Consider the following 27,392-nt stretch of genomic DNA (forward strand, 5'->3'; position numbering starts at 1 on the left):
AAAATATATTTTTTTTTATCATGAACAAGGGTCATTTTAGAATACATGCATTCACTCTTTAATATTTAATTCCACTTAACGATGGAGGCAGACATTTTGCAGGCCGCATATCCGTTTATGAATTCAATGACATGATTCAGTTCACTGAGAAGCAGTGACATCACAAACATGATCCAACCATTCTTTTATCAAATACAAAGGTGATGTTATTGGTTCCTGGTGCATTCTTATAGATATTAATATAGCCCACACCATGGCTGCCTCCACTTTGTGTGACAGGTCCACATTTTTACATAAAATCATTATTCTAAATTACCCAAATAAGAAAAAGAAACAACCCTGTGCACTGGTACCAAATCAAACTTGAATCCTCTATTTCAGTCACGTATTGCTAAACGGGGGAGAAAACTGGTGGATTACGACAGTGCTAGACATCACTTTGAATCGCTACAGAATGCAAAGAAAAAAGATGAAACCAAAATTACCAAGGTAAGTCTGTCCTGGAGCTCTGGGCTCAATTGGTTGGTCTGACATATGTATCAGTCCTTGTAGTGTCTTGGATATGTTAGGCATATAAAAGCAAATATCTGATTGGTTGCTATGGATTACAGTGCACATTTGCTGTGTGCACCATGTGCCATGGAGCCCTATTTATTGCTGCTATTGCACATGCACCGCTTACCAATAACCCCACTTTTTTTTTCGCAAATGCAGGGGTGTCTTGGAAGGTGGAATGGCACCTGCCGACCTGCTAGTGCTAGATATAAAATATTTATTTGAAGTAGGTGAAGTGGTGGGGTGCCCTGTAATGTAGTGCCCTCCTGAGGCGCTTACCCGTTTTTACTGTGTATTGCCGGCTCGCCTGATGATGGAGGACATCTCGCTGCATCAATTGTGATCAGATTTCTGTAGATGGATCTGCCTGGTTTTAGAGTCACTGACGCTTGGATATTGGGACTATTGCTTGGTTTGTTTGGCCCACTTAATAGCCCGTGAGTGAGCGACTTACATAGGGTAGGACAGATTGCATAGAAAGTTATATCTCAGCTGATACACTTGCAGTTTAGGTATTATTGATCTTCCTGCTTTTCACCTAATATGATTAAGTTTTACAGACTTGTCATTTCTTACTATTGCTTCAATCACGCCAAACAGCCTTCTTTCAGCGCTCCAGGTCCCGTGCCACTCAGTCGCTCCGAGCGTCTTTCTCTCTCATAATGTGCATCTTCAATAAAACAACTGTGAGTGACAAAACTACATTGCCAGATTACACTGATCAATTTGATGTGCGTCATTTGTACATCTGTGTGCAACTGAGTCTGAATCTGAGTAAAAAGGGCTGCAATGCTGCGGCCATTGCTTTTCTCACGCTGAGTTCCGTTGTGCTTCATCCGCCACTTTGTTTCGGTGTGAAACCAAGTCCGTCGCTATTAAAGCTGCACCCCAGTGTCTCTGGTACACTATTTCACTGCGCCTGCAATGTGATTAAGACACAAAATGTAAAGGAAAATACTGTACGCTACTCCTCTCGGAGAGTCTCAGTCATGTCGGGCGTCTCGTGCTGAATTTTGCGTCCGGAAAACCAGTAAGTGAGGACACATCTGTATTTCATACCAGCAATTTGTAGTTCTTAGAAAAAGTTTATTTCTCCTTTTTTTTTTACATTATAATTGACATGTACTGTAGAGTACATATTATTTTCGGTGAACAACTGGGGCAGAGTATTTGTAACTAATTGACTTCCAAGTTCCAACTGGAATATTAACCAATATCCAAGTTCCAACTGGAAAAAAAATAGTTTTATATACCTTAGAATAATGGTATTTTTATTATATGTTTCCTTGACTATGTCATCTAGACGCCTCTCACTGCATTTTACCTTTTTTAAATAAAACTCTATCCCACAGTGGTAGCGAAGTATGCTATATAACAGACCTTGTCAGTTCCTTACTTTAATATGAACAACCGATTTTAGGAAATAAACCATTAGGCATATATAATACTGTCAGTTTTTGAGGGCTTTAGTTGTAGAACTGCATACAGTATGCTTTTAAGACACTTTTTTCTAAAGGAGTCTATTCATATTATATTAGTGGTATATTTAGACATTGCAATGTATGGGTACATAAAGTTATTTTTTTTCAGAATTTTCTGGCTAGCGCATTCCTGAAATGTTCACATACAAATTCACACAAATATTATCCTCTCATTAATATAATACAGGCTGCCTGTTAGGATGTTTCTTTTTGGGGTCTTATGTTTTTTTCATTTTTTTTTTTTTACTTGAAAACCTCAAATGCAAAATTGTAATAAAGAATATTGTATTATAATGTTATAAATATTATCATTTTTTTGTGTTATAACACAATGAGTAATTAAATAAATGAGAATATTTGTCTTGTACAAACAGAGATGCTGGGGATAAATGATGAGGAAGCTACAAGTAAGAATGATAAAAAACAGGAAAATTGACATGCCCAAACAGTGCCCCCTGCCCTGTGTTGCCCTGTGCCATGGCACTAGTCGCACTACCCTAGTTACGGCCCTTTTGGCTCTGTAGCTGTTGTGGCACAACATATCTCAACATGCAAAGATTGCTGGTACTTTAAATATCATAATTGCTGGACAGCGATACATTGCCAAAGCCTCCCTTTAAGAGTCTTTTTAAACAAATATAAATCAACAAAAATTTAGCATTTGTAATGAAGAGAACAAAAACTGCGGTCGGGTCTTTTATAGTGGTCATGGAGCAAAGTGTCCAGCGTTTACAAGCATGGGAGTAGATGCTGGGTAGTGTGTAATATTTGTGTATCTTGGATATTCTCCAGGAGGGCTCCTATAATGTAATAGGCAGAAAGTGGAGGTTCACTGTCCTTGCAATGGTTGGAAATTATGCTATAAAGTAAACTGTATATAAAAGTGGCATTTTACTGTTATTTTTTTTATGTTACATTTACTGTACCACCATTTTGAAGAACTCAATCCAATGTTTGTCATTTAGGGTCTGATTCAGAGGTGGACGTAATTCCGATGTTTGAGGTGTGGAGCAATTATTTTTGTACTGCGCATGCTCCAAGTTTCATTACCGATGACAGCCGCAGTGAGGACTTGGATGCAGAGTCATTGACAGTCAGGGAGCTGACTGTCAATTGACAGTTGTCAGTGGTAACAGGGGGAGGGGGAACTTACTACCATTATTTGGGGATGCGTCTTGGCCAGTGACTGCGTCTGTGTGTGCAGTTGCAATGGCTCCGGTTGCTGACTTCTGACAGACATTGTCAGCGACCATAGGGTAGCTCAGAACACCACTGCTGTGACTGAAGGTGCGTCTGTGTACACAAGCGTTGAACTTGAGGCGCCTCCAGTGGGTGTCTCAACACAAATCCAAACGGTTGTGACATTTGCATATGTTCGCACATTTGCGTCCACCTCTAAATCAGACCATTAGTCTTTGGAAAAGTTCACGGCAATATTTATACTTAACTGGGATTCACTTTTCTTACCTCCGCCATCAATGGCCTAGCACCGCTCTCCTGTATACTTGCTATGATGACCAGATTCTTGCAGGCAATAGAGTTGTCAATGCCCCGCCCCTGTAAATATTCATGTACTATACATGTCAAGTTCAGAAGGACGGGGCATCGGAATCGGAGAATCACAGTAAATGTACATAAGGCTGGAGCACTGATGGTGTCTAAGGTGTTTTAGAATGGGGCACAACTGGTAAGTAAAATTCAGGATTTAATCTTAATACCCAGAAGTATATTTACCTCCAAATTCCACTTTAGAACACCAGTTGGTGTTTTCATAGGCGCCAGCTCTATGGGTGCTTGAGCACACCCAGTAATTATGCTGCTGCAGTAACTAATCATGCATTGCATTTTGCAGTCATGTGGGGAGGATTCCCTTGAGCATTCCCCCAATTTTAACAAGTTGGCTCCTATATTAATCAATGATCCACTCCTCTGTTTTATTTTAGTCCCTTCCACATTCTGTCTCTTTCCATCCCAAACAGTACAGAGAGACCTGCAGCTCAGTCAGGCTAATTAGGTCCACATAGTTATGCATGTAACTAACACAGAGGTGGCAATACTCTGCAAGACAAAGTCTTCTTAAACTGAATATGTCCGGCTGTTTTTAATTCCTGATCTGTGACTAATTGTTCTTGTTGCTCTTCGCAGTTGTGATTTTGTCAGCGCCAGTGGCTCAGTCTGTGTGGAACGCTATTTGCTTCTCTGTTGGCATGCAACAAAGGATGACATAACACTGATTGCTCCTCGGTACCTTGCTGTTTCCTACCTCCTTGTAATTGTCAGTATTATAATATCTTCTATTTCTGTGCTTTTTCTCCATCTTTACCTGTGTGGAAACACTGGCAGCCCGTGTCGCTGCTTGAGAAGGCTGCACCGCAATGGTGCCAGGGAAAAATCCAAGCTCATCTGGTTGCCCAAACTAACCTGCTCCGAAACCAGGTGACTCCCTGGCTGAGCCCTAACAATGCATGTGCTTCTGCTTCCAGTCTCTCTGTCCAGTCGTGCTCAGTCTTATTAGCCTATTATTATGGTTTGTAGTTACTTTTACTGTATTCATAGACTTTCCATTTACAAAAGTGCAAACTGATATTTACCTGTCTGTCCTCATTACAGAAGCCATTTTGTTGGAGCTTAATCTGTAACAGTCAATCTAATGTATTATTATTAAAAAATACATTGTGATATTTGTTCCTATTGAGTTAAACATTATCTGCTATAGAAGAAACATAGGGGTCTATTTACTAATACTTGGATGGAGATAAATCAGCTCCTAATTGTAATTTTTTAAACACAGCCTGTGGCATGGCAGTTAGGAGCTGATTGGTAGGGACTTTATCTCCGTTCACTTTATCTCCATCCAAGGCTGAGTAAATAGACCTCATAGTAACTATTTTTACAAATGGCTTCCAAGATGCATCACCAATGCTACTTTAAAGAAGCAACATCTTGCAACAATGTAAGAGGTCAATCCAATTATACAAGATGCACTCATGGATGCGAGTCATCACGACAACGGCTGCACTTGGTGGCAGCCTGAACTCGCTCAAAACTGTGCCCGCCCCCATAGGGCTGTGTACAAACTTGAGTGATTTGAGCCTGAAAGAGGGGTGCAAGATGCGGTGCCTTTGCCGGCATTTAAATGGCGTTGCAGTGGCAAAACGCACTTAATTCACACTCCTTGTGGCTAATTGGTTTTGCCCCTATATGTCTGCACACCAATACGCTATAAAATGGATGATTTTAAATGGTAAATTTTCCCTAAATAAATATTTGTCTACAGGAAAATGGCCACTCACTGCCTTGAATTGTGTAAAGCAGTTAATAATTTGATCTCTTGTATTAGCAAGTATAAAAGAATTATAACTTAATTTGCTAAATCGGGTAGTTCATCATACACGGCCAATTTGTAAAATACCATTTTTTTTCCCTCAAAAAACAAGTAAATAAAAATAAGCAGAGATTTTGGACCTGATTCAGAGGCGGATGTTGCTGCGTACGCTCTTGTTTCTGTTGCCGGAGTCATGGCTGTGATAATATGTAAATGCTAGTGTCAGCCCTCCCCTATTGTCTGAATGTTCAAGCACTGAGACGTCCACTTTCAGCATCTCTGCACGCTGGAACACTGCCGGTGATTCTTGACATACTGCCATCACCTCACCATTGCAAGTACCATAAACACTTGCACCAGCACTATGGGAGGTGTAGTTTCTCCATCTGATCATGACCTCTGCGGCTCTGCATCTGAGAATGCAGCCGCTTTCACTGACGTGCCTGTGATGCTCCCGTAACATGCCCATGAGACGTATTATTATTGTGCCATTTCCCAATCACCACTCAGGAACGCCCATCACTTTGCTGCCCCATTTCTGATACCGTCTCTCCCGGGCACAATAGACTCTGAGCGTACACTCTGTGTAACGCATGTGTTGAAGGGGGTTTAAGACCTTTTTGCGCATTTGCAAATAACCTCTCGCCTACATGAACATCAGTATTGCGTTCGAAATGCGTGCACGCCTGAATCAGGCCCTTTCTGTCTGTGTTCACGATGGTTCTCCCTGACATTATAAGAACTTGTCCCAGGGTTTGATGCCAGACCGGTGACACGAGCACAGACAAAGCTCCTGGGAGACATATTGTTTCTTTCCACAAAACACTTGGTTAATATTAGGCAAGGCACAAGTATTCTTCCCACAAACAAAATAAAATACATTATGAAAACCAAAGTGAAACCAAAAATACTGCAACTCAGCCAATGCTATAAAATAGATGCTTCAAGGCTAAGCACGGACTGTGCAACATTTATTATTGTACTGTCATAGGAATGTCACATTATGTGCACTTCACTTATCTCACAGCTTCCAAGGTACCTTCCTCGCCAAGCCAACAGCTCTTTATAACTGACCTCTACATTGAATCAGAAATAAATGATATGTCTGACTCATTTGCTGCAAGAAGATCAGGACTATTCCTGGTATCTAATCTAATCTAAATTTTTAAACTAATCAATTTACACTCCAGAGATCGGCGGAGTGTCACTGTCTCAGGCACCAACTATCATATGCATATTGTGAGATTTTGTTAATTATACTAAAACAAAAAATAGAATATCTCCAAATCTGGATTTACATTGATTTTCTAATGTTCCTCGATGAACTGTTCCTCGTGATAATTTCTCACAGCAACTCTGTCCCTGGCCGCATTTCCTTGTTTAACTGAATGCATCTTGTTTTTTTGAGCGGCTTGGGACTGTATATGAATGCTGTGCAATTGTGACATTCCTTGCAGTTGTGTGGCAGTAACAATGTTGTTCTGTAGAATTGTGCATGCGTGTCTTCTGCTGGGTATCTAATTCTTGTATTCTATTACAAACAATAGAAGCATGACAATGTGCCAATGACATGTAACGTGTGCATTTAGCTTTGTAGGACACTGTGGAAAGATGTGTAACACCCAGATATAGCACCTGTCGCTCCATGTTAGAAGACAACCAAAGGGGAGCAGGAGGTACAGATGCCAGACCAATCCATGCTGGGGTCCATACCAAAGACAGTGAATGCTTTTATTACGGCTGATGCTCAGGAGAAAGGGGCAGTTGCCCAGAGACTCACAAAGATCCCATTGTCATGAAAGATAATGGTTTATGCTCCCTTCATCCACTGTAAAAATAACTTTGCATAATCCAGGACCCTTAGTAAAAAACAAACCTTAAATTGTTTTAGGGTAGTAATCTGGGCCTCTGGGTGCTCGTTGATCCCTAGGTAGGAGCCTAGGTTGCTAGTGGATGATCCGGATCTGCCTACAGCAAACAGTCCAATTCTGTCATTTTCTTGTACATTTTTGAAAATGAAAACAAGAGTCTAGTTGCTGTGGGTGACATCATCTTCCTCCCGTGCTCCATTTTCTATAAATGTTTGCAAACATTTCCCTGTTGCAATATTTTTGTCCATACACATATACATCATATTATATAAAGGAAGCATTAGTCATTTACAACATAACCTACGGCACATAAAACAGAAGACACATCATCAAGACATGGTACAGCATGATGGAAACTTCACATAACCAATTCTGTATTGTAGTCTACTATTGTTATTGAAATTGGTGCTTAAGTTATAAAAATTGCTAATAATTTTTTCAGCATTTGCTATTAGGAACACTGTATTATATAAATTGTAAGTACACTAAATTATATATGGAATAATATCCCTCCATTGTAGGTTGTAAGGATATTACAAATAATTGCAGTATCACCTCCTACTTGTGGAATTATGTGGCAGCCATATTGCATTCATGGTGTCAATGATATCCAGCACTTTTAATATCCTTCTACTCTATAACACGATTGCTTATATGCCATGTTGTCTTCTCGGCAGGCAGAGGAAGAGCTGCTAAAATCTCAAAAAGTGTTTGAGGAGATGAATGCTGATCTACAGGAGGAGCTGCCGTCATTATGGAACAGGTATGTAAATGTCACATGGCGAGTTTAACTAAACTAGCAATCGTAATCTAGTCTAGCTACAGTAGGGGATTATATTGTATGTACTAGTAAGTGGCAGCAGTGCTTATTGGCTGAATCATTTGGCTTAGTAATGTCCCTAGAGGGTAGGAATGTTGGTGAGAACTAGAATTACTTGCTATGTTTATACAATGTATCATAAGATATATCATCCTGGCGTGGTTCAAAATGATATATAGTACATCTCATATAGTGTGTATGTCCGATCCATTGTTCAACGCATTGTCCCATCTGCTGTGCTGCACGACAGATGGGACGATGCAATGAATGACGTGGTGCTTTTACATGCAGCATGTAACAATACATTGCTGCATCATATGGTGGATTTTGCAGTGTATATGGTGCGTGCAATGTATTGTTACATCGCATCATACCATCGCTGGCTCTCACTGATGTATGGTGTGTACCCAGCTTTAGAGATGAGGTGGGGCTATCCTTTACACATGTACAGACAGGATCTGCCCTTAGTAATTTGGAGGCATGAAGTCCCTCTTGATGTTAAACATAATGACTTCCTGTGAGTCCTCTCTTCCAATATTGACCTTGATAAGAAATTTCCGGGCTGGCTGTTCCAGTATAAAATTGATAATTGTCAATGGTTGCAATAGTCATGCAGGCTACAATTCATATAAAATAACTTTATCAGGTTGGATTAACTTGTACTTTAGGCGTAAACTTGCCATAAACTTCTCAATTTAAAAAAATAAAATAAATGCTAATGAACAATGCTATTTTAGCACAATCATAGCAATATACAATTGAGGCACACATTAGATAATGGAGGAAAAGCCCCAGTAGTTTTGTTTCATCACAGGCAGGCTACACAATAAATCTCACTTTGCTACTGTACATTGCTCCTGCACCCCTGAGATGGGATGGGTATGGGATCTCTGAATCCCGACCAGGTTACAATGCTGATGCCCCATGGGAAGGAAGCCTAACCTAACCCCTACCCCTCCCTCCCCACAGTCTAAACCTAACCCTCCTCCTCCGCACCCTAAATGTAACATTCCCTCCCCCTCCCCGCAACCTAAACCTAACCCTTCCTCTAACCCCAGTACTTACCCTCGGGATCCTGGAGGTCGGGATGCCAGCGGCGGCATTCTGAATGCCAGAATCCTAGGGGTTGGGATTATGACCACATCCCCCCTGAGACAGGCGTCTCCACGATAGACAGAGGTAGTGGTATATGGGACCCACTACCTCTATCTATCGTGGCGATGCCTGTCCCAATGGGAGTGACCTAGAGGTCATATAATAAATTAATGGTAGTTTTTGTGGGGGTTTTTTGCATTGGACATAAAGGCCTTCTGGAATTGAAAGTCATAAAAAGAAACCTAGATTACAAGGATTTATTATTATATTAGAAACTATTACAAAGTAATGACATGTGACCCTGGAATGACACTAGTTATGATCCTGAACAGCCGTAAACTCTCAGAAATTTGAGGATCAGCCATTTGGGAGAAATGACGGATAATGTTTATGTTTGTTTGGCAGCCGTGTTGGTTTCTATGTCAACACATTCCAGAGTATTGCTGGATTGGAGGAGAACTTCCATAAAGAAATGACTAAGGTAAGGAGATTGCAGCTGTTCCCAGAACTTCATGCATTCTGTGTGGCCTGTTTATTGGGGAGAAAATCCGTGGCATCAATGGGATCTATGAAAGGGCCACTAACCCCTAAATTACAATGTGGCTTATATAAAAGTGATACTGTACTAGTAACATTCGCAAACAAGGAGCTAAAACCTATTGTATGGATGCAGACATTTTATGGTATCATAAAAATACAAAGCAATAATAATTATAGCATATAGAAAAATTTAGATATTTAAGATGAGAAGTTGTGACTGGCGGGAATGTTAATATGTAGATTAGGGTTTGGACTCAAAGCAACTATCAAAATTCTTTATTTGAATAATCTCTACAGTATGATTGGCATGCTGCATCATTTGGGGGCAGAGTGGGGGTGTGGCGTTTTCGGGGAGGGATGAGGCCAAGGTCTACGTCGTTGGATGTAGATTCCCTGGCTTTGCAGCTGCCAGGACTTGGCCAGGCTGTGGTAAGCTTCAGGATCACAGATGCAGCAAGGAGGTGTCTGTTACCTTCAGACCTTCTGCATTTGCATTTCAGATGGATGGAATTGCACAGCCCCTTCCATCCCGTTTCTTTAGGCACAGGCAGGCGTACTGTATGTGCCACAACCACGCAAGTCTGTATAGTTGCATATGCATGAGTACGCTTTCTGTGCATGAGCACAGCAATTTCACTAAAGGTATCCTGCGCTAACTGAAGTAGTAGTCACTCTGCATCAGGCCATATGTCCATAAAACACTGGGAACTCCTCTAACTCTGTGTAGAACTTTTTACTAACTAAAAGCCCCACCAAACACATGTTTAAGATTAACGTTTTGTGTAAAAGGTTCCAACTATAAATTCTCAAATTAAGAAAATGACAAGGATTGTGGCTGTTGGGTGTGTTTTGATGTTTCAGAACAATATTTAAGTACTGACATCAGTCAGGGCTTTATACATGATCTGAACCATCTGGTCTTAGGTTGGTTCCAGTAGAATAAATATGTTAATTTAAAGGAGTCATGGGCAAGTGGTGGCTCTCTAGCTGGTGAGAAATTGGTAATCTACATGTTGAGCCAGCCTTTGGCTGCCAGAGCATGATAGCGCTTTACTGACTCACACAACACTGAGGCTAATTTCTGACTTAACCCTCATATGTAGACAGTTTGTATGTTCTCTCCATGTTTTCGTGGGTTTTCTCTCACAATCCAAAAAAATTATACTGGTAAGTTAATTGGTTTCTTGCAAAAAATAACCCTAGTGCCTATGTGTGTCTATGTGATAGGGAATATATATTGTAAACACCACTGGGGTAGGGACTGAGGTCAATGACTAAATATTCTCTGTAGAGCACTGCATAATATGTATATGCTATATAAGTTACTGGTAATAAATAAAAGATAAATGCATACTTTAACCTTTTTGCGACTAATACCTCTTGTCCACCAAAAACCCGGGTCCGACCTGGGTTTTCAGACATGGTTCCAACCCAGGTCAGATCCAGGTCAGACACCGTTTACACAGCACCATCGATCTGGGTTATTCTCAGGTTAGCCCAGTTCACACTGAACCTGGGTCTGCCCTGCTAAACTTGTGAGGTCATAAAAAGTGGGAGGTGACTGCTCCACAACCACCAATCAGCTCACTTTAGGCATGACCCAGGTCGGATAGCCCGGGTTTGCTTCGTCAACACTGCACCATTACCCAGGTCAATCCTGGATTCGACCTGGTAGCTACCTGGGTTGGAATGCCAGGTCAATTGACCCGGGTTATTTTTCAGGGATCCTTTTACACTGAGCTGCGATCTGGGTAGACCCTGCAAAAACCCAGGTTTTTGCTCTGGTGTAAAAGGGGTATTAGTCATGCTCATGTATATGAGTGAAGTGGTTAAACATGGGTACAAATCCAATGTATGGCTTTGTATTGACAGCTCTGGTTTGAAGAATGCATTAAATATCAGTATTTGTTCATACACTTTGCTGATTATAGCTATATATATTATGGCTTCATATATTGATCTAATTTATTCATCTTAAATCCCTAAATCATGGAATATTTAAAAAAAAAATATCCATGTCTTGTAACTTAACCCAATGCAAATAAATTATCTTTTATCTGCAGTAACAACTGGTTAATAATTTTGAATATGTTTATTTTTATTGCAGCTGCATGAAAACCTCAGTGGAGTAATGACAACCCTGGAGGGTCAGCAGGGAAAATCTTCTACTAATGCCTACACTGTGAAAGCCCAGCCTAGGTGAGTATTGGCACAATCATGCAGTCTAGATTAGAGGTTATTGTTCATAGGACCAGAAGGGTTCCACCCAGACTGATTCAGCTTGTTCAACTAAATGAGTATTGTCCAAGAAATAGCAAGGCATTTTATGCATTCCACCTGTGTTCTCAATTGCTGGGATGATGTCAGACAATAGTTTAACATTGTCAGCAGTGGTGTAACTAGGGTATTTGGAGCCCAGGGCAAATTTGAAAAGGGTGAAAAGGGAGCCGCCCCCCCCCCCCGGATGTGCTGAAGCCGAAGGGGCGTGTCAAAAAATGGGCGTGGTCACTTAAAAATGGGGCGTGTCAACATGACAAACCCCTTTATTTTCAAACTGAACATTCCTATCCATATGCACCTTAACCCCAGTAGTACCCCTTATACAGTACCCCCAGTATGCAGTTGTGGTCCCTCTTATGCAGGCCCATAGTAGTGCCCCTTATACAGTATCCCCAGTAGTGGTCCCCCTTATACAGCCCCCAATTAGTTCCCCTTACTCAGTACCCCCAGTAGTGGCCCCCCCAAATGCAGTGCCCCACGTAGTGTTCCCCCTCATGCGGTGCCCCCAGTAGCAGTCCCCACAATGCAGTGCGCCCAGTAGCGGTATCCCCTTATGCAGTGCCCTTTATATGGTGCCCCCAGTAGTAGTCTCCCCTCCCCCTATGCAGTGCCCTTTATATAGTGCCCCCAGCAGTAGTCCCCCCCCATGCAGTTTTCCCAGTAGTGGTCCCCTTATGCAGGCACCCTGTAGTGATCCCCCCTATCCAGTGCCCCCTGTAGTGGCCCTTCCTATTATTGCCCCCAGTAGTGGTCCCCCGAGTGCAGTGCCTCTAGTAGTAGGCCCCTTTTATAATGCCCCCAGTGGTATTTCCCCCCCAAGTAGTAGTTACCAGTAGAGTAGCCCCCCCCCAGTAGAGGTCCTCCCAATGGCGCCCCCAGTAGTAGCCACCCCTCCCCCAGTAGAGGTCCCCCCAGTAGTAGCCACCCCCCTCCCCCGTTGTGCAGATAGGTTAAAAAAATAAATAAATATATATATATATATATATATACTTACCTGAATCCCTGCTCCTGCTCGCGACGCCACTCCCGCCCATGCTGGCGCGCTCAGCATTATGGGACAGACGTCATGATGTCAGTCCCATTACCCACTGCAGGAGCCGGGCGGAAGTCCGGCTCTTGCAATGGGTGCTGCAGCAGTCAATGAGAGTCTATCTGACTCTCATTGGCTGCTGTTTAACACACGCGTCGCCGCCAGCGCTGGAGGCGATGCATGTGTTATGCACAGCCTGAGCCCGCCTCCTAGCGCTATTGGGCAAGTGCTCAGGGGGAGGGAACGGGCTCAGGTGTGAAGCACAGGACCGGCGCTGGAAGCCTAGCGCCGGTCCTGTGTAAATGTGTAGCGCTGACCGCACTGGCTAACTAGGGCGGGCGGTCTGGTACCGTGGCCGGCGGCGCCCCCGCGCCGCTGGTCCACCGACGCCCAGGGCACACACCCCACTCGCCCTGCCCTAGTTACGCCACTGATTGTCAGGGATGAGCAGGGCCACTACAAAAAAAGCTGTGTTGGAGAGTCCTGGATTAAATCAGTCATGTGTTACAATTATTAAGTGATTGTAGGTTATGTCTTCAGTAAGGGATGAACTGCACAGTAAGGGATGAACTGCACTTGGCTAAATCACACGCGGAAAACTCAAGTTCTTCTAAAATTTGGTCTTACTCCAAACGTGGAACAAGCAACTGACTCCTCAACCTCTATACATGAAAATCCTAGACCTTGACAATCACCTAGAAGTGAATGGTCTATGGTTTCTAGACCTTCAAGAACCCTGGCTTGTAAATCTGAAATTTGATTGTCTCCCATCGCACACAGGGCTCGATTCAGACCCGCTCGCTTGATGCTCTCGCGCGCAGCGAAAGTATGCAAATCCGCAATCTGCCTGTAGTATACTGCTTATTTAATTTGCACATAGCTGTATCCAAAAAATGCCCAAATCAAGAGTCCCCTCTGGTCGCACATCGCATCCTCAGATCTGCCGTGCTGTAGGGCAGATCTGACAATCTAGGACGCGATGCACTGTAAAAAGTCTGGATTCAGGAGAGATCGTATGAAGATTGGACACCAAATTGTGTGCAGAGCTGCTGGGGAGAGTTTCAAGGGAAATCATACACCTCAGCTGATCGTGAGCACATCGCTATGTGTGTAGGCACCTTTAGTGTGGTTTAGGGTTCTTTTCTTAGTGTGGTTTAGGGTTCTTTTCTTAGTGTGGTTTAGGATTCTTTTCTTAGTGTGGTTTGGGGTTCTTTTCTGAGTGTGGTTTAGGGTTCTTTTCTTCGTTTGGTTTAGGGTTCTCTTCTGAGGGTGGATTAAGGTACTTTTCTGAGTGTGGTTTAGAATTTTAAGTCAATGGGCCTTTCAGGGTATAAAAAGACAAAATTTAAACAAAGGATAACACTGGAGGTCGCTCTGCACAATTACCCTGTGTCCATAACAGTGGCGTGATTAGGGTATTTGGAGCCCAGTGCAAATGTAAAAATGGAGCCACCCCCCCCCATATGTGTGCGCTGAAGGCACGCGCTGTGAGAAATGGGTGTGGTCACTTAAAAATGGGGCGTGTCAGCATGACACACACCGCTTTATCGACACTCTGAACATTCCTTTGCATATGCACCTTAACCCCAGTAGTACCCCTTATACAGTACCCCCAGTATGCAATGTCCCTAGTTGTGGTCCCTCTTATAGTAGTGCCCCTTATTCAGTGCCCCCAGTAGTGGTCCACCTTATGCAGTGCCCCATGTAGTGGTCCCCCCTATGATGTGCCCCCAGTAATGGTCCCCCTTATATAGTGCCCCCAGTAGCAGTCCCCCCAATGCAGTGCCCCCAGTAGTGGTACCCCCTTATGCAGTGCCCTTTATATAGTGTTCCCAGTAGTGGTACCCCCTATGCAGTGCCCTTTATATAGTGCCCCCAGCAGCAGCCTCCCCCCTTGCAGTGCCCCCAGTAGTGGTCCCCCTCATGCAGGCCTCCAGCAGTGATCCCCCTATACAGTGCCCCTTATACAGTGCTCCCTGTAGTGGTCCTCCCTATTTAGTGCCCCCAGTAGTGGTCCCCCCTGTGCAGTGCCCCTTGTGCCCCTAGTAGAAAGCCCTTATATAGTGCCCCTAGCAGTAGTCCCCCCCTACTTGCAGTGCCCCCAGTAGTGGTCCACCTTATGCAGGCCCCCAGTAGTGATCCCCCCTATCCAGTGCCCTCCCAGTAGTAGTCCCCAGTAGAGGTTCCCCCTCCCGATGCAGAGCCCCCAATAGTAGCCCACCCCCAGCTGTAGTCCCCAGTAGTGCCCCACCCCCAGTATAGGTGCCCCCCCCCTCTCAGTGCAGACACACAAGTTAAAAAAAAAATTAAATAAAGTACACTTACCTAGATCCACGCTCTGGCCACTGCTCCCGCCATCGCTGCCACACGTCAGTCCTCCCGGGCTGGTGCGTTCTGCATTATGGGAGAGATGTCATGACATCTCTCCCATTACCCACTGCAGGAGCCGGAAGGCAGAGCTCCTGAGTGAGCTCCAGCCCGGCTCTTGCAGTGGGCGCTGCAGCAGTCAGTGAGAGTCTGTCTGACTCTCATTGGCTGCTGGTTAACACACACATCGCTGCCACACTGGCGGCGACGTGTGTGTTAAACTGCACAGCCTCAGCCCGCCTCCCACCCTCCTGGCTCTATTGGGTAAGCGCTCAGGGGGAGAACCGCCTGTCCTACGGCGCCATGGACACATGCCCTGCTCGCCCTGCCCTAGTTACGCCACTGGTGCATAATTACATAAATCATATACAGGTATTAAATGCTTTAACCTTACTCAGTGTTGCCATTATACCACCCTGCAAGAACTGTATCATATGTATCATATTTTTCTTTATATCACCTTCTGCCTGTGTCCTATTTTTCTGGTAAAGCTTTATCATCTAGGACAGACGTAGGCACCCTGAGCTTGTATTTCAGCTATAGTTGGCAAGCTATATGTTATGCTATAGAAACTAGTGAGAATTTTGAAGAAGTTTAACTGGCACAGAATTTATTGTATGTTAAATTAAATAGTTTTTTGAAATGTGGCAACTTTCTCATAATTGCCTATTTGTAAATATGAACAATTAGTGTAGTTATTTAATCTGCATCATTATATTACATTTCGCCTGTTTGTATTTGTGACAGACGCCAAAGAAATTCCGTAACTTGGCTACATTTGGTTTATTCTTAGTAAGGGAATATGTGAGGTTGAATCTGAGTTTATCTCCTTGTACAAGGGTCAGGTCTTGAGTTTTATTACGTTATATATCTTAAATTTCATATCATCTCTGTCATATGGTAAAGCATAGTTTATAGAGAGATTCTTGTGTTCTAATTCTGTTAGGTTGCAGTACAAAAGTCATCCACAATATAGTACATGTCTGGATATGAATAACTGTTTGTCCAATTTATCATGTAAAAGAGAATTAGTCCAAGATGCAAATACAAAATGAAAGTACTAAATAAGTATTTGCTATGGAATGACTGCTAATATTATGTCATTCCGAAAATAGTTTGCAGCATCTACATTACTATAATAGCATAAGTGGAAGGGATTCATATGCATTCAGCCAATCAGAAGTGTCTGCTGATTGTCATCATCATCAATTCACATTTTACAACAGGGAGTAAATACTTGCAAGTCATCTGCCTCCAAATAGGTGCATCTGCTTCTTTTTTGTGGTCAGACTCTGCATGCCACATATTTGCGTGAACACACCCTTACTGTACGTTGGCTGTGCATACACACCCCTTTAAACCTCCACCCCATTCCCCTTTATGCCAGGTACCATAAGCCAATAATCTGTCACATTTGGTATGGCTAAGGGAGCATTTTGCAGGAAACAAAAAAACACAAAGTACACTCATGTCCAGCTCTACTCCCTCATGTCTGTATTTACAAAATGAGGTGCGCTCTGTTTTTAGGATCAGTTAGTGTTTTGCAAAGCATTTTAGTGCGCTATGATGACTGTAATTGTATCCTACCACCTTCAACAGAAAGAAAACTAATCTTTTCTCCAGACTGAAGCTAAAGAGGAGCAGGTAGCGGTAGAAACTGCATTGTGCATTAACGAGAGGTGTAGAGTGTATATAATTAAAGTGTGAGACCTGCATGTATTTATTTCCAATGTCAGTGTAACCGGTCATTAATACCTGCTAATATGTAATGTATTTCTCAATAACCACCATCTGATCCCCGCTTTAGTCTTTTGATTCTTATAAGCCAAGATCCGTCTCAGATTGTCTGTCTGCATCCTGGATTAATGTGCAATTTCTAAAACAGTTTTTTTTCTTTGCATGACTGTGTGTAGTTGAAAGTGTACTGACTGCTGCTTATGCATAATAAAGGCCGCCATTTTCTGCGTCGGGACAAAAGTCATGAAAGTTCAGCCTATCAAGGGAGTTTGGGGACAAACCTAGCACTTTCAAAGCAGTAGCCACATCTCACGGAGTTTGGCTGTGTCCATTGTGACCTGGACATGCCCCCAACAGGTCTTGACCTTTCACCTATTCACATATATTTAGAATTTTCAGATATTGTGGAGCAAAAACTAGGGTTGTGTGATGTTGTGGAGGGGGTGTGTGACAGGAAGACCAATCAGAAGTCACACAAGTAGTGATTGCAACTTCCCATTGGTCCTCCCTCTCACAACTCGCTCTGCGGTCAAATAAAAGAAAAAGAAAAATAGCAGCCAGGAATGGCAGCAGCCCCTGGGGCTCCGCTTAGGGGAAGGAGCAGGTGAGAGGAATTTAGCGATTTAGGTGGTAATACAGCTTTAAACGTATATATGAATCATGTGTGGAAAAGTGTTTAATAAATTAGGGTTTGAACTAAGTCCCATATAGACTGCTCACTTTTAATGATCTGTCTAGTATTACTGTAAGTATGTATTTGTTTTCCATCCTTTAATCTTTTGCATGTCTGCTGTGCACTTGTACTTGGAGTATGGAATATTATTCTTCAAAAAGTTAATAGAGGTTAGAAAATATGTCTTTGTGGCATTTATCAGCGCTGCAGTATGGTGGAGACATCACTCTTCAACTTTGTCATTAAAAAAGATGTAAGAACAGGAAATGAAAATAGGTTATAAAGAAACGCCCAATGTACAACCCACCTGAGAGGCATCAGGTAAAGTTCATGTTTCATTTGAGTAATCTCTTTTCTTTCCTTAGTGATTCCAGCCCAACAAAGGCCAATAAGACTCCATCATCCCCTCCTGATGTAGCTCCTCCTACAACCACAGAGGCCAAGACCGCTAACCATGACTCAGAGGAACCCTTCATATCCCCATCTGATACTGCAACAGCCACATTTTTTGCAGACACCCCATCTGTGGTCGTATCCAAGTCACCTTCTCAGGTATCCATTGCGCAGCTGATGAGTATATAAAGTACCGCAAAGTTTCCTTCTTATTGGTCTTTTTTTTGTACAGTGTTTTTATTGAAGTTTGGGATTTCCTGTCCACGTACAGCAGAATTGGGGGGCATAATCTCTTTCATTGGTCAGTGTGTCCCGTAGTTGTCTCTAATGGTTGTAGACCTTCAGGATTTCACTTGATTATCTGAAATAATCAAGTTCTGACTTTACTTGATCTTGACTTCCTTCTTGGTTACATTCTGGTTACTGACCTGTCTGTTACTCTCCGTTTACATTCTGTACTTCACCAAGGACTTTGTGTGTTTCTGTATTTTATGTTCTCCCTGTTTTTTGCTACACATGAATGATGCTTCTGTAGATATGAATTCCTATAGTTACTTCTCTTAGTAGTTTTTTTAGAAGTTGCATATTATAGAGCTCCCTCAGACATAGTGATTTATAGAAGAATCCTTTTCTGCCTACTAACATATCCCTGGAGAACTTGCTATTAAATGGCAGTGGCAGAGGTGTATTATGGGGACCCTGAATACAGAATCCCATAATTTTATATTGGATACAGAATCACATAAATTATACAGCCAGAAGATTATCAGTTGAGGTGTTCAACAATTTCAGTAATTTTATTGGGCTTAAATAAGTTAATTTACATTAAATGTTGAAGTATTTAATAACAAATAAAATATAAATATACTGTATGTGTAAGCTTTAGCTTCAATAGAAACATTTTCATTCATAACATTATGGACAGTAAGATGCCATAGGCAGAATATTCACTGCCAGTAATAAAGTAATGCATGCATACATTGCTAAAACTTTTACAGATTATTTGCACTATTTAATAGTCACAACAAGGCTGGGTCTGCATGTGTCCACCCTGAGTAAAGAGCAGGCTGTCTGGTTTATCTTGTGTTAGCTTCAGGCAGTTACTAAATTGCTGAACACATTCTATGCATTGCTGGATTCTCTTATCCCTTCTGATATCTCTAGAAATCCTGCTTTCTGCAACAATGCACATAGCACAATATGAGAGAGCGCGAGAGAGATCACCTCCTAGCCTTAGGGCTATTTCACATTTGCCGGTTTTGGCCGAGTGGCAAAAAGCCGCATGGTTTTCAGCCGGGCTTGAAAAATAGATAAAAGTGGGTCCTTTCACACCGTGTAACAGCCGGGAATATCCACTGTGCAGGACGGCTGCCTTGCCGTGTCTGTGCACGCCAGTGGTGTAAAGGAAACAATGTTTCCTTTCACTCACACTGGCTTCTGCCGTCTGGGCTAGTGGAGCAGCAGCTGCTGCGCATGCCCAATTGGTTTAAAAAAAAAAAAAGAAAACACATAAAAAGCGGCTCAGAGCCGCTGCTTGTGAAAGGTACACAGTGCCTGAATAAACCCGGCCAGCTACCGCCTAGCCTTACAGTGCACATTGCATTAATAACCTAGTGCTGTACAGTAACCAACAACCATTGTAACCTTAGTATTATGTATTTATCATCCCTAGCATGTTACTGCTTTGCAAATTAAGTTGAATTTTCAAACAATCTGTTATAGTATGATAATTATTGTTACACAAACTATTCTTAAATAAGGAAATGTGCACACACATATATAAATGTCTGTGATAAGTTTGCAACAATAACTAAATACCAGCGTGTTTATGGAAGTACAACATTGCCATCTGCTGGCATTTGTATGGCATTTCATATGAGTGTGCATGTATATGTGTGCATATATGTATATATGTGTGTGTATGTGTATATATATATATATATATATATATATATATATATATATATAATATATATATATATATATACACACAGACCATACACACATACATGCATATACGCACACATTTATATACATTATAGTTTATATATATCACTATGCTGTATATAAATGTGTGCATATATGCATGTATAAATCTATATATATATTTCTAGATGTATACATGCATATACGCACACAGTTATATACAGTATAGTTATATATACAAACTATAATGTATATAAATTGTGCGTATATGCATGTATGTGTGTATGTTCTGTGTGTGTATGTATATATATATGTGTATGTGTGTGTATATATATATATATATATATATATATATATATTATATCATATTCCTGCAAATGTTTCACACCTGGTGCACAGCGTAGACAGGTGTTATAATGAAAATAAAATAAAATTGCACCCATACAGTGTATATCATAATGACAAAAATAAAAAATATACTCTGTAATGTTGGAGAAATTGTTACATGGAATTACCATGTGCACTGTCCCTGCCCTTTTAGTGACATTAAGTTGTTTTTTTGCTTTGTATTTTTGGCCCATGTTCCCCCCTGTGTATGTTCTGTCTGTGTATAATAATATATTTTATTTGTATAATTTTCATCCATTGCTACAGTGAAATATCACTGACACTTGATGTGATGGATTCTCTCCTTGTCTGTGTTTTGCTAATCTGTTTCTGTATGTTTGTGTTTTTTTTTTCCTTTGGGTGGGGGGTCGTGTGGATTGTCTGTACTGTTATTTTACCTGCATGTAGCTGAGGAGAGGTCCTCCGGTTCCGCCACCACCTAAACTCACGCCCTGCAAGGACATCAAGCAGGAGAATATCATCAGCCTGTTTGATGACAATTTTGTGCCCGAGATAAGTGTGACCACCCCATCACAGGTCAGCAGCTGCCGCCCACCTTCCTTCCACTCACTAACACCTGCATGAGACAATTACAGGAGGTGTCACTTGAGGATAAGACCAGAGGACCCATAGGCAGAGTTGAATTATCCAATAGGGAACCTAGGGACTTAATGTCACTGAGGGACCCTGTTTATATGTGTGTTTTTTACCAACGAAGTGGGGGCGGACCTGTATCTTACTTTGGATCCCCTTGAGTTCGTAAGCAGGCAATTGTGCTGATAAATGGATGCATATGACCTCTTCAGTAATTGAAAAACATAATTTTAACCATTATTACTTTAACAGAAAGCCGTATATTAGTTTCATTTTTTCTCATGGCCTTTAGCCAAATGAAATATTATTATTTATCACGGCTGTTTCTGGGTGACCTAGTAGGAGATACTTCTACACAAAGCAGTCCGCTTAATTTTTCTTTTTCCATGAGAGTTTTGGTTATTTGAGCTGTTACAGTGGACGGTGGGAGGTTAGCAGTAGTGACAGATATTAGAGAGATCCTTAATGTAGGAGTTGATTATTGGCAAGGGAGCTGGTCTTTGGCTTTTCTAATAAGTGACACCTCTAGGAAATATTCTCTCTTTTTTACACTCTTCAACCTGCTTCACCAGCGGACTCTGGCTACCAACAATGTATACTATAGGCAAGATCAATATATATGGTAAAATGTCTCCACCACCTGTGTGCGGCAGCCGTCTCTTAGGCTGAATCACTGTTCATGGCAGTTGAGCTAACGAAGTAATAATTATTTTCACACAAATTACACAAACATGTCTTATGATCTTCTATACCAGGATGAAGATTCTACATGGACCATGTTTATGTAAAGTTTGTGTCCAAACAAAAAGCATTTTTCAGATGTACGTAGGAAACAAATAACCAAATAATATCCACCAAATTATGGTAGATTGATTTTGATTTATATTGAATAGAAACTTTAATTTTATTGGACATATAGGTTAATAGGTTAACTATTAATAATGTCAAGTAATTAATTTAAACAAAAAAAACTTTGAAGAATGTTTTGCAGACTAATGGTAGCAGGCAATTAAATGTTTACCGAAAGGCTTTAGTAATACAGTAAAACTTTCTTGCACACGTCTGTTTACATAAAAATACAAAAACTTTGGAGGTGCAAACGCTCTTTACAGAGGTTATTTATGTGAAGTGTACGGCCCACATTTGCACATTTTGTACATATTATGGGCCCTATTCAGCAAGAGTGACGATGTTGCCCCGAATATTATCAGCCAACACTGTCACGATTTTCTATCAATTATTACATTTGATGGCTGTTATTCAGCTTTGTTTTTTGTTTTTTTTATGCAGGGACAACGGTTGCTTTAACACGCTGTCCCTGCAATGTTGCAGAAGGCTTTGTTTTAGGGATTCCAAAGCAAAACCTTCTGTCTCTTCTGCTCATGCTCAGTGATGTGCTTGTGAATAGTCTCTGTCCCTGCTTTGCGGTGACCTCCAACTGTAAGTCCATCTCCAGACTGTCAAAACTATCTAAATTGATTGAAATGTGTACACAGACGTTATATTAATCTGTATACATTTTATATTTATGTGCTTTTATATTTAAAATGTATATATAAATATGTAAATATAAAAGCACATAAATGTAAATGTATACAGACTAATATAAAGCCTGTGTACACATTTCAATCAATTTAGATAGTTTTGACAGGCTGGACATGTACTTACAGTCGGCGGTCACCACAAAACAGGGACAGAGACTGGAGCAGAGTTTCAAAATCCTGCAGGGACTTATGGGAAAATTTCCCTGTGTCCTTGCAGTTTTCTGGATAATTAAGGATTTTCTTCATATAACGCCATTCTGAGATGGCGTTCTATAAAGTAAATATTTTCAAAGTAATTTAATGCTTTTTGCTTTGCTGAATAGCAAAAAGCGTTCAAGCACTGTAGTGAGCAATAACATGATCCCTAAAGTGTGGTATTCTGCGAGATGGGAATTAATGGAGAAGATAATTCTTCTCCATTATCCCACTGCTGAAAAAATAATTCACTAGTTTATTAGTTGCTTCAAACTCGCATGCTTCAGTGATCCACCCTCAGAACTGATCTAGAACATTATGGAGCAGCCATGGTCCGCTGGACTCTACAGAGGAGTATCTGTTATGTCTGCATGTGTGGTGTTTTCCATGTTTGCATGTTACCAGTTATTGTACTCTGCTACTCTTATTGTGCATGTTTTTGTTTGATGCTGACGGTAATCGATTAAAGATGTGTCAGTGATACTGTGGCAGTACCTCACGGTTCAGGTTCCTGTTTAGTACTGGCGAGCTGTTTATCCACGTAATACCACCTGCATCACTTACTGATAGAGTAGACTTTATTACTGCATTTGGCTTCATCTGCTGTATTAACATAATTTTTCATTAGCGCCAGAGGGTGTGTACTGAAAGGGCAGGATTAAGGTTTGTGGGGGCCCCAAGGCAACTGAGAGATAACCGTTTCCCTGCTGAGTTGGGGGTCATATACTCTGGTTGTTTTCTTCTCTGTCCATCTGCTGACTTAGTTGAGTGGCATCTGACTTGATTGAACTCAAGAAGTATCCTTAAAAACAGGGTCTACAATAAAATGATGATAGCTAAAATACAACAACACAACTACTTTGCTTTCCTGCTGGTTTGGTGGAGGGAGGGGTATATATTACAACTCAAGGAACATGGGCTATGCAGTAGACTTATCTTGGCAACTCTCTACCCAATGTGTCAGCTTCCTCATACATTCAACATACCTTCCATTGACTGTCTTGTGTATGAAATCTGAAGGCTCAACGTATTATAAGTCAAGTTGTATGGAGACATTGTATTTGTATATGACAGTCGCTTGCCATATTATTCCCTGAAGTCCAAGGAACATGGACAACGCCGAAGACATATTTCAGTAACTTTGTATCCAATGGATCAGTAGCAACATAAATTTTAGTTTTGATCAACCTTTTGCTAACGGTCTTGTATATGAAATCCGAAGGCTCAACGTATTAGAATTCAAGTTGTGTGGAGACATTGTATTAATTTATTACAATCTTTTGCCATATACTTAATATGACTCCTTTAGGTCCTCTATGTAGTGGATGTGACAGTCTTTTGGTGATATACCAGAGGCAGTTTTGTATTTTAGGGTCCCGATCGCACCTATATGCTATCCGATTCCACATCTTGTTCTGCTTGTCCCCATTAACTTTTATCTAACTTTCCCACTAACTCTCTCTCCGTGCTGCCAAGTTTGAGGCTGTGTGGCCCAAAGTGGAAGAGCCCAGCCTGTTGGATCTGGATTTTGATCCTCTCAAACCTGATTCCAGTTCGACCACAGCTGCAGCCCAGGTGTGTGAGTCCTTCCGTAACTGAAAAACAATCAATGGTCCCTGCAGCGGCAGATAATAAACTGTGCCGGGAACAGAGGAGTTATAATAGTTAGGAGTCTATTCAGCAATGATTTTTTTACATAAAAAATGCGGAAATCATCATTTCCAAATTTTTTCTGCAAATCCACTATTCTGTAATGGGTTAATGGAGAAAATAAGGCAATTATCTTCTCCATTAATTCCCATCTCGCACAATACCGCACTGAAGGGATCAGCCATTGATCTCTACAGTGCTTTAACACTTTTTTGCTATTCAGCAAAACAAAAAGTTTAAAATTATTCTAAAAATCTACTTTATATAACGTTTTATATTAGCCTGTATGTATAAATGTTAAATATAAAAGCACATAAATATACATGTATACAGACTAATATAAAGCCTGTGTACATGTCAATCACTTTGGACAGGCTGTATTTGGGCTTACCCGTCGGCGGTCACCTCATAGCAGAGACTGAGACTGTTCCCGAGCGCATGACTGAGCATGCACTGAAGCAGAAACAGGAGGTATTGTTTACGGAAATCAATAACAATGCCTTCTGTAACATCGCAGGGACAGCGCCTTAACGCAACCACTGTCCCTGCAGGAAATATTGCTGAATAGCTTCTATAAATTTCAATAATTGATAAAAAAAATTGTGACAATGTTGCACGATAATATTCTGGGCAACATCATCACTATTGCTGAATAGACCCCTAAGTCATAACCAGTATGAACACCAGTATGAAGACTGATACCGTAATCTGCCTAGTGGGCAATAATAATTTATATACCATTATATATAATTCTCAGATACACCTATTTTACTGATTCAGGGCCTGATTCAGAGCCGAACGCTCTGACCAGAGTGCTCGCTCTGAATCAGGGCCCTCCTCCATGAAAATGGAGCGGCCTCCTGGCCACTCGTATAGCTGTGGGTGACCACCCACAGCATATGCGAGCGGCCAAAAAGATGGTCGCGATGGTCTTAACCGTCGCGACCATCGGACTTGCGACGGAGACCCTGCGGTAGGGTCTCCCTGCCACAAGCCCTGGAGTGATTTTGGCTCTATCAGTGATATCAGTGGGGCCGGCTTCAGACGGTAGGTGTTCCCATGGGAACACCTCCGTCTGGCCGCCACGCCCCCAGCATGCCCACCAAAGGGGGCGTGCTGTCAATCAACATCGACAGCACGCCCCCTTTGGTGCGAGACCCGGAGTGATGGAAAGCCCGTCGCTCCCCGGGTCTCGCGCATGCGCACCACGGAGCTCCCTCCGTCGTGTGCATGCGCAGTGGGGAACATTGACCCACTTGCGAGCGTACTGCCGCTCGCAAGTGAGTCTGAATGACCCCCTCAGTTCATCAGACACAGACAGGTTTGTAACTCAAGATGACATTTCAGCAGAAAGATGTTTTATAACAGGGACATGCTTAGTAATATATATATATATATATTATGTATATTACATATATAATTTCATTATCTGTTGACAAATTCGCAGCTGAAGATCTACAGAGGTTTACTCTAAAACTCAAATATAAATCTATATATACATTGTCTGTGTGTACAATGTTTAAGGTCATTTTACTTAGTCTGTTGAGATATAACTTCTATATTTTGGAGATTGTTGATGTCACTCCAGAAAATATAAATTGTAGTTGAAGAGTAGTGATGTCACATCTATAATGACTGATTATTAATGTATTCCAAGATGGAATATAAAACAGTCGGTCAAGAGAAAACATTACTGGATTGAAATGTTTGTATTATAAATAAGGAATTTATATTATAATATCGAGCTTTGTGTATTGTCTTCTTTTCAATGCTTTTAAAAGATTTAAAAGTGATGTAAATATGTTCTTTGTGTCCTTGCTGCGCATTAGTCTCTGCCGTGGGACTTGTGGGAGGTAAGAAAAGTGACTGAGTCACCCGAATTGTATGTACAGCTAATTCTGTTCCCATATTCATGATTACTGTGCTGTGAGTCATTTTTTAGCCGCACGGCCATTTGTCTCCATACACCCACCTATGTTATCATCACATGTAATGAGTAAGAAGACCGAGATCAAAATGGTACAACTCCTGGGCTTAGGATGCAATGAAGCAAAACTTTACAAAGTGATCTGAACTGGGGATTGTCATGGCTATGGAAATCAATGAAATAACAAACATAAAAGGTGTGGTGCTGCTGTAGCTGGAATCCTGTCCGGATGTTTAATGAACTATTAAGCTAATCAGACTGGAGTAATATATAGAAAACTGCTACACTTCTGCAGCTGTATTCAGACAGGTTGCTTGTACCCCCAAAGAATCTATAACCAGAAGCACAAAATTATAATAACAGCACTGAAGTGTAACAGTAAAAGAATAATGGTATCCTCTAGGTACATTACATATAAACCAGGGATGGGGAACCTCATGCCCGGGGGGCCGTATAAGGCTCTCAGAATCATTTGGTCTGACCCTCAGAGCTTTTTTCTGCTAGCCTCATCTGGCTAGCAGGGTGCCTAGAATGGCACCCAGCATCCAGAATCTATGCAGCAGTGCCATGTGGAGCATCCTTAGGACACTTCAGATGGTCACACCGCTGCCCTTACAGCTCCCCAGCGCATCCTCAGGATGCTCCGGGCATTGCTGTAATCACCGTCGTTTGTGGCCCCGCCCTCATGCGACGTCACATGGAGGGGGTGTGGCCTGTACTGGGCCCGAGAATAATGTTATATATATCAAAATGGCTCTTGGCAGAAAAAAGGTTCCCCATCCCTGATATAAACCATGAGATTTATATTGATGTAAATTTTTACACAATTTATTCATACAAATGCAACAAATATTCTAAAAAAACCTATATATACATAGACACATAAAAATACTGTAAAAAGAAAAACCTATAGCATTCAGATGTTTCCTACAGATGATTTCAGATATAGTGGACTACTTCCACAATAGGAACATAGATAGACAGACATGTGAGTTTTCAGAG

The 27,392-nt window shown here is 41.5% G+C and overlaps 1 protein-coding gene across 9 annotated transcripts in view; it reads left to right on the plus strand.

Annotated features, from left to right (window-relative positions):
* Positions 1–27,392, plus strand: part of BIN1 (bridging integrator 1) — a 162,552-nt gene that overhangs the window by 117,149 nt on the left and 18,011 nt on the right. For 2 of the 9 annotated variants that reach the window (XM_088455802.1, XM_088455804.1), the window contains exons 6-13: positions 382–489; positions 4,380–4,472; positions 7,910–7,995; positions 9,553–9,628; positions 11,795–11,886; positions 16,964–17,008; positions 18,140–18,326; positions 20,889–21,017. In XM_088455802.1, coding sequence (XP_088311928.1) covers positions 382–489; positions 4,380–4,472; positions 7,910–7,995; positions 9,553–9,628; positions 11,795–11,886; positions 16,964–17,008; positions 18,140–18,326; positions 20,889–21,017 — 816 coding nt within the window. Of the gene's footprint in view, positions 1–381; positions 490–4,379; positions 4,473–7,909; positions 7,996–9,552; positions 9,629–11,794; positions 11,887–16,963; positions 17,009–18,139; positions 18,327–20,888; positions 21,018–24,289; positions 24,389–26,292; positions 26,317–27,392 lie in introns of all 9 variants that reach the window. The other 7 variants (XM_088455805.1, XM_088455808.1, XM_088455799.1 and 4 more) reach the window with 6 other exon arrangements.

Source organism: Taudactylus pleione, unplaced genomic scaffold, assembly GCF_031769625.1.
Source record: "Taudactylus pleione unplaced genomic scaffold, aTauple2 ptg000671l, whole genome shotgun sequence".
NCBI classification, from domain to species: domain Eukaryota; kingdom Metazoa; phylum Chordata; class Amphibia; order Anura; family Myobatrachidae; genus Taudactylus; species Taudactylus pleione.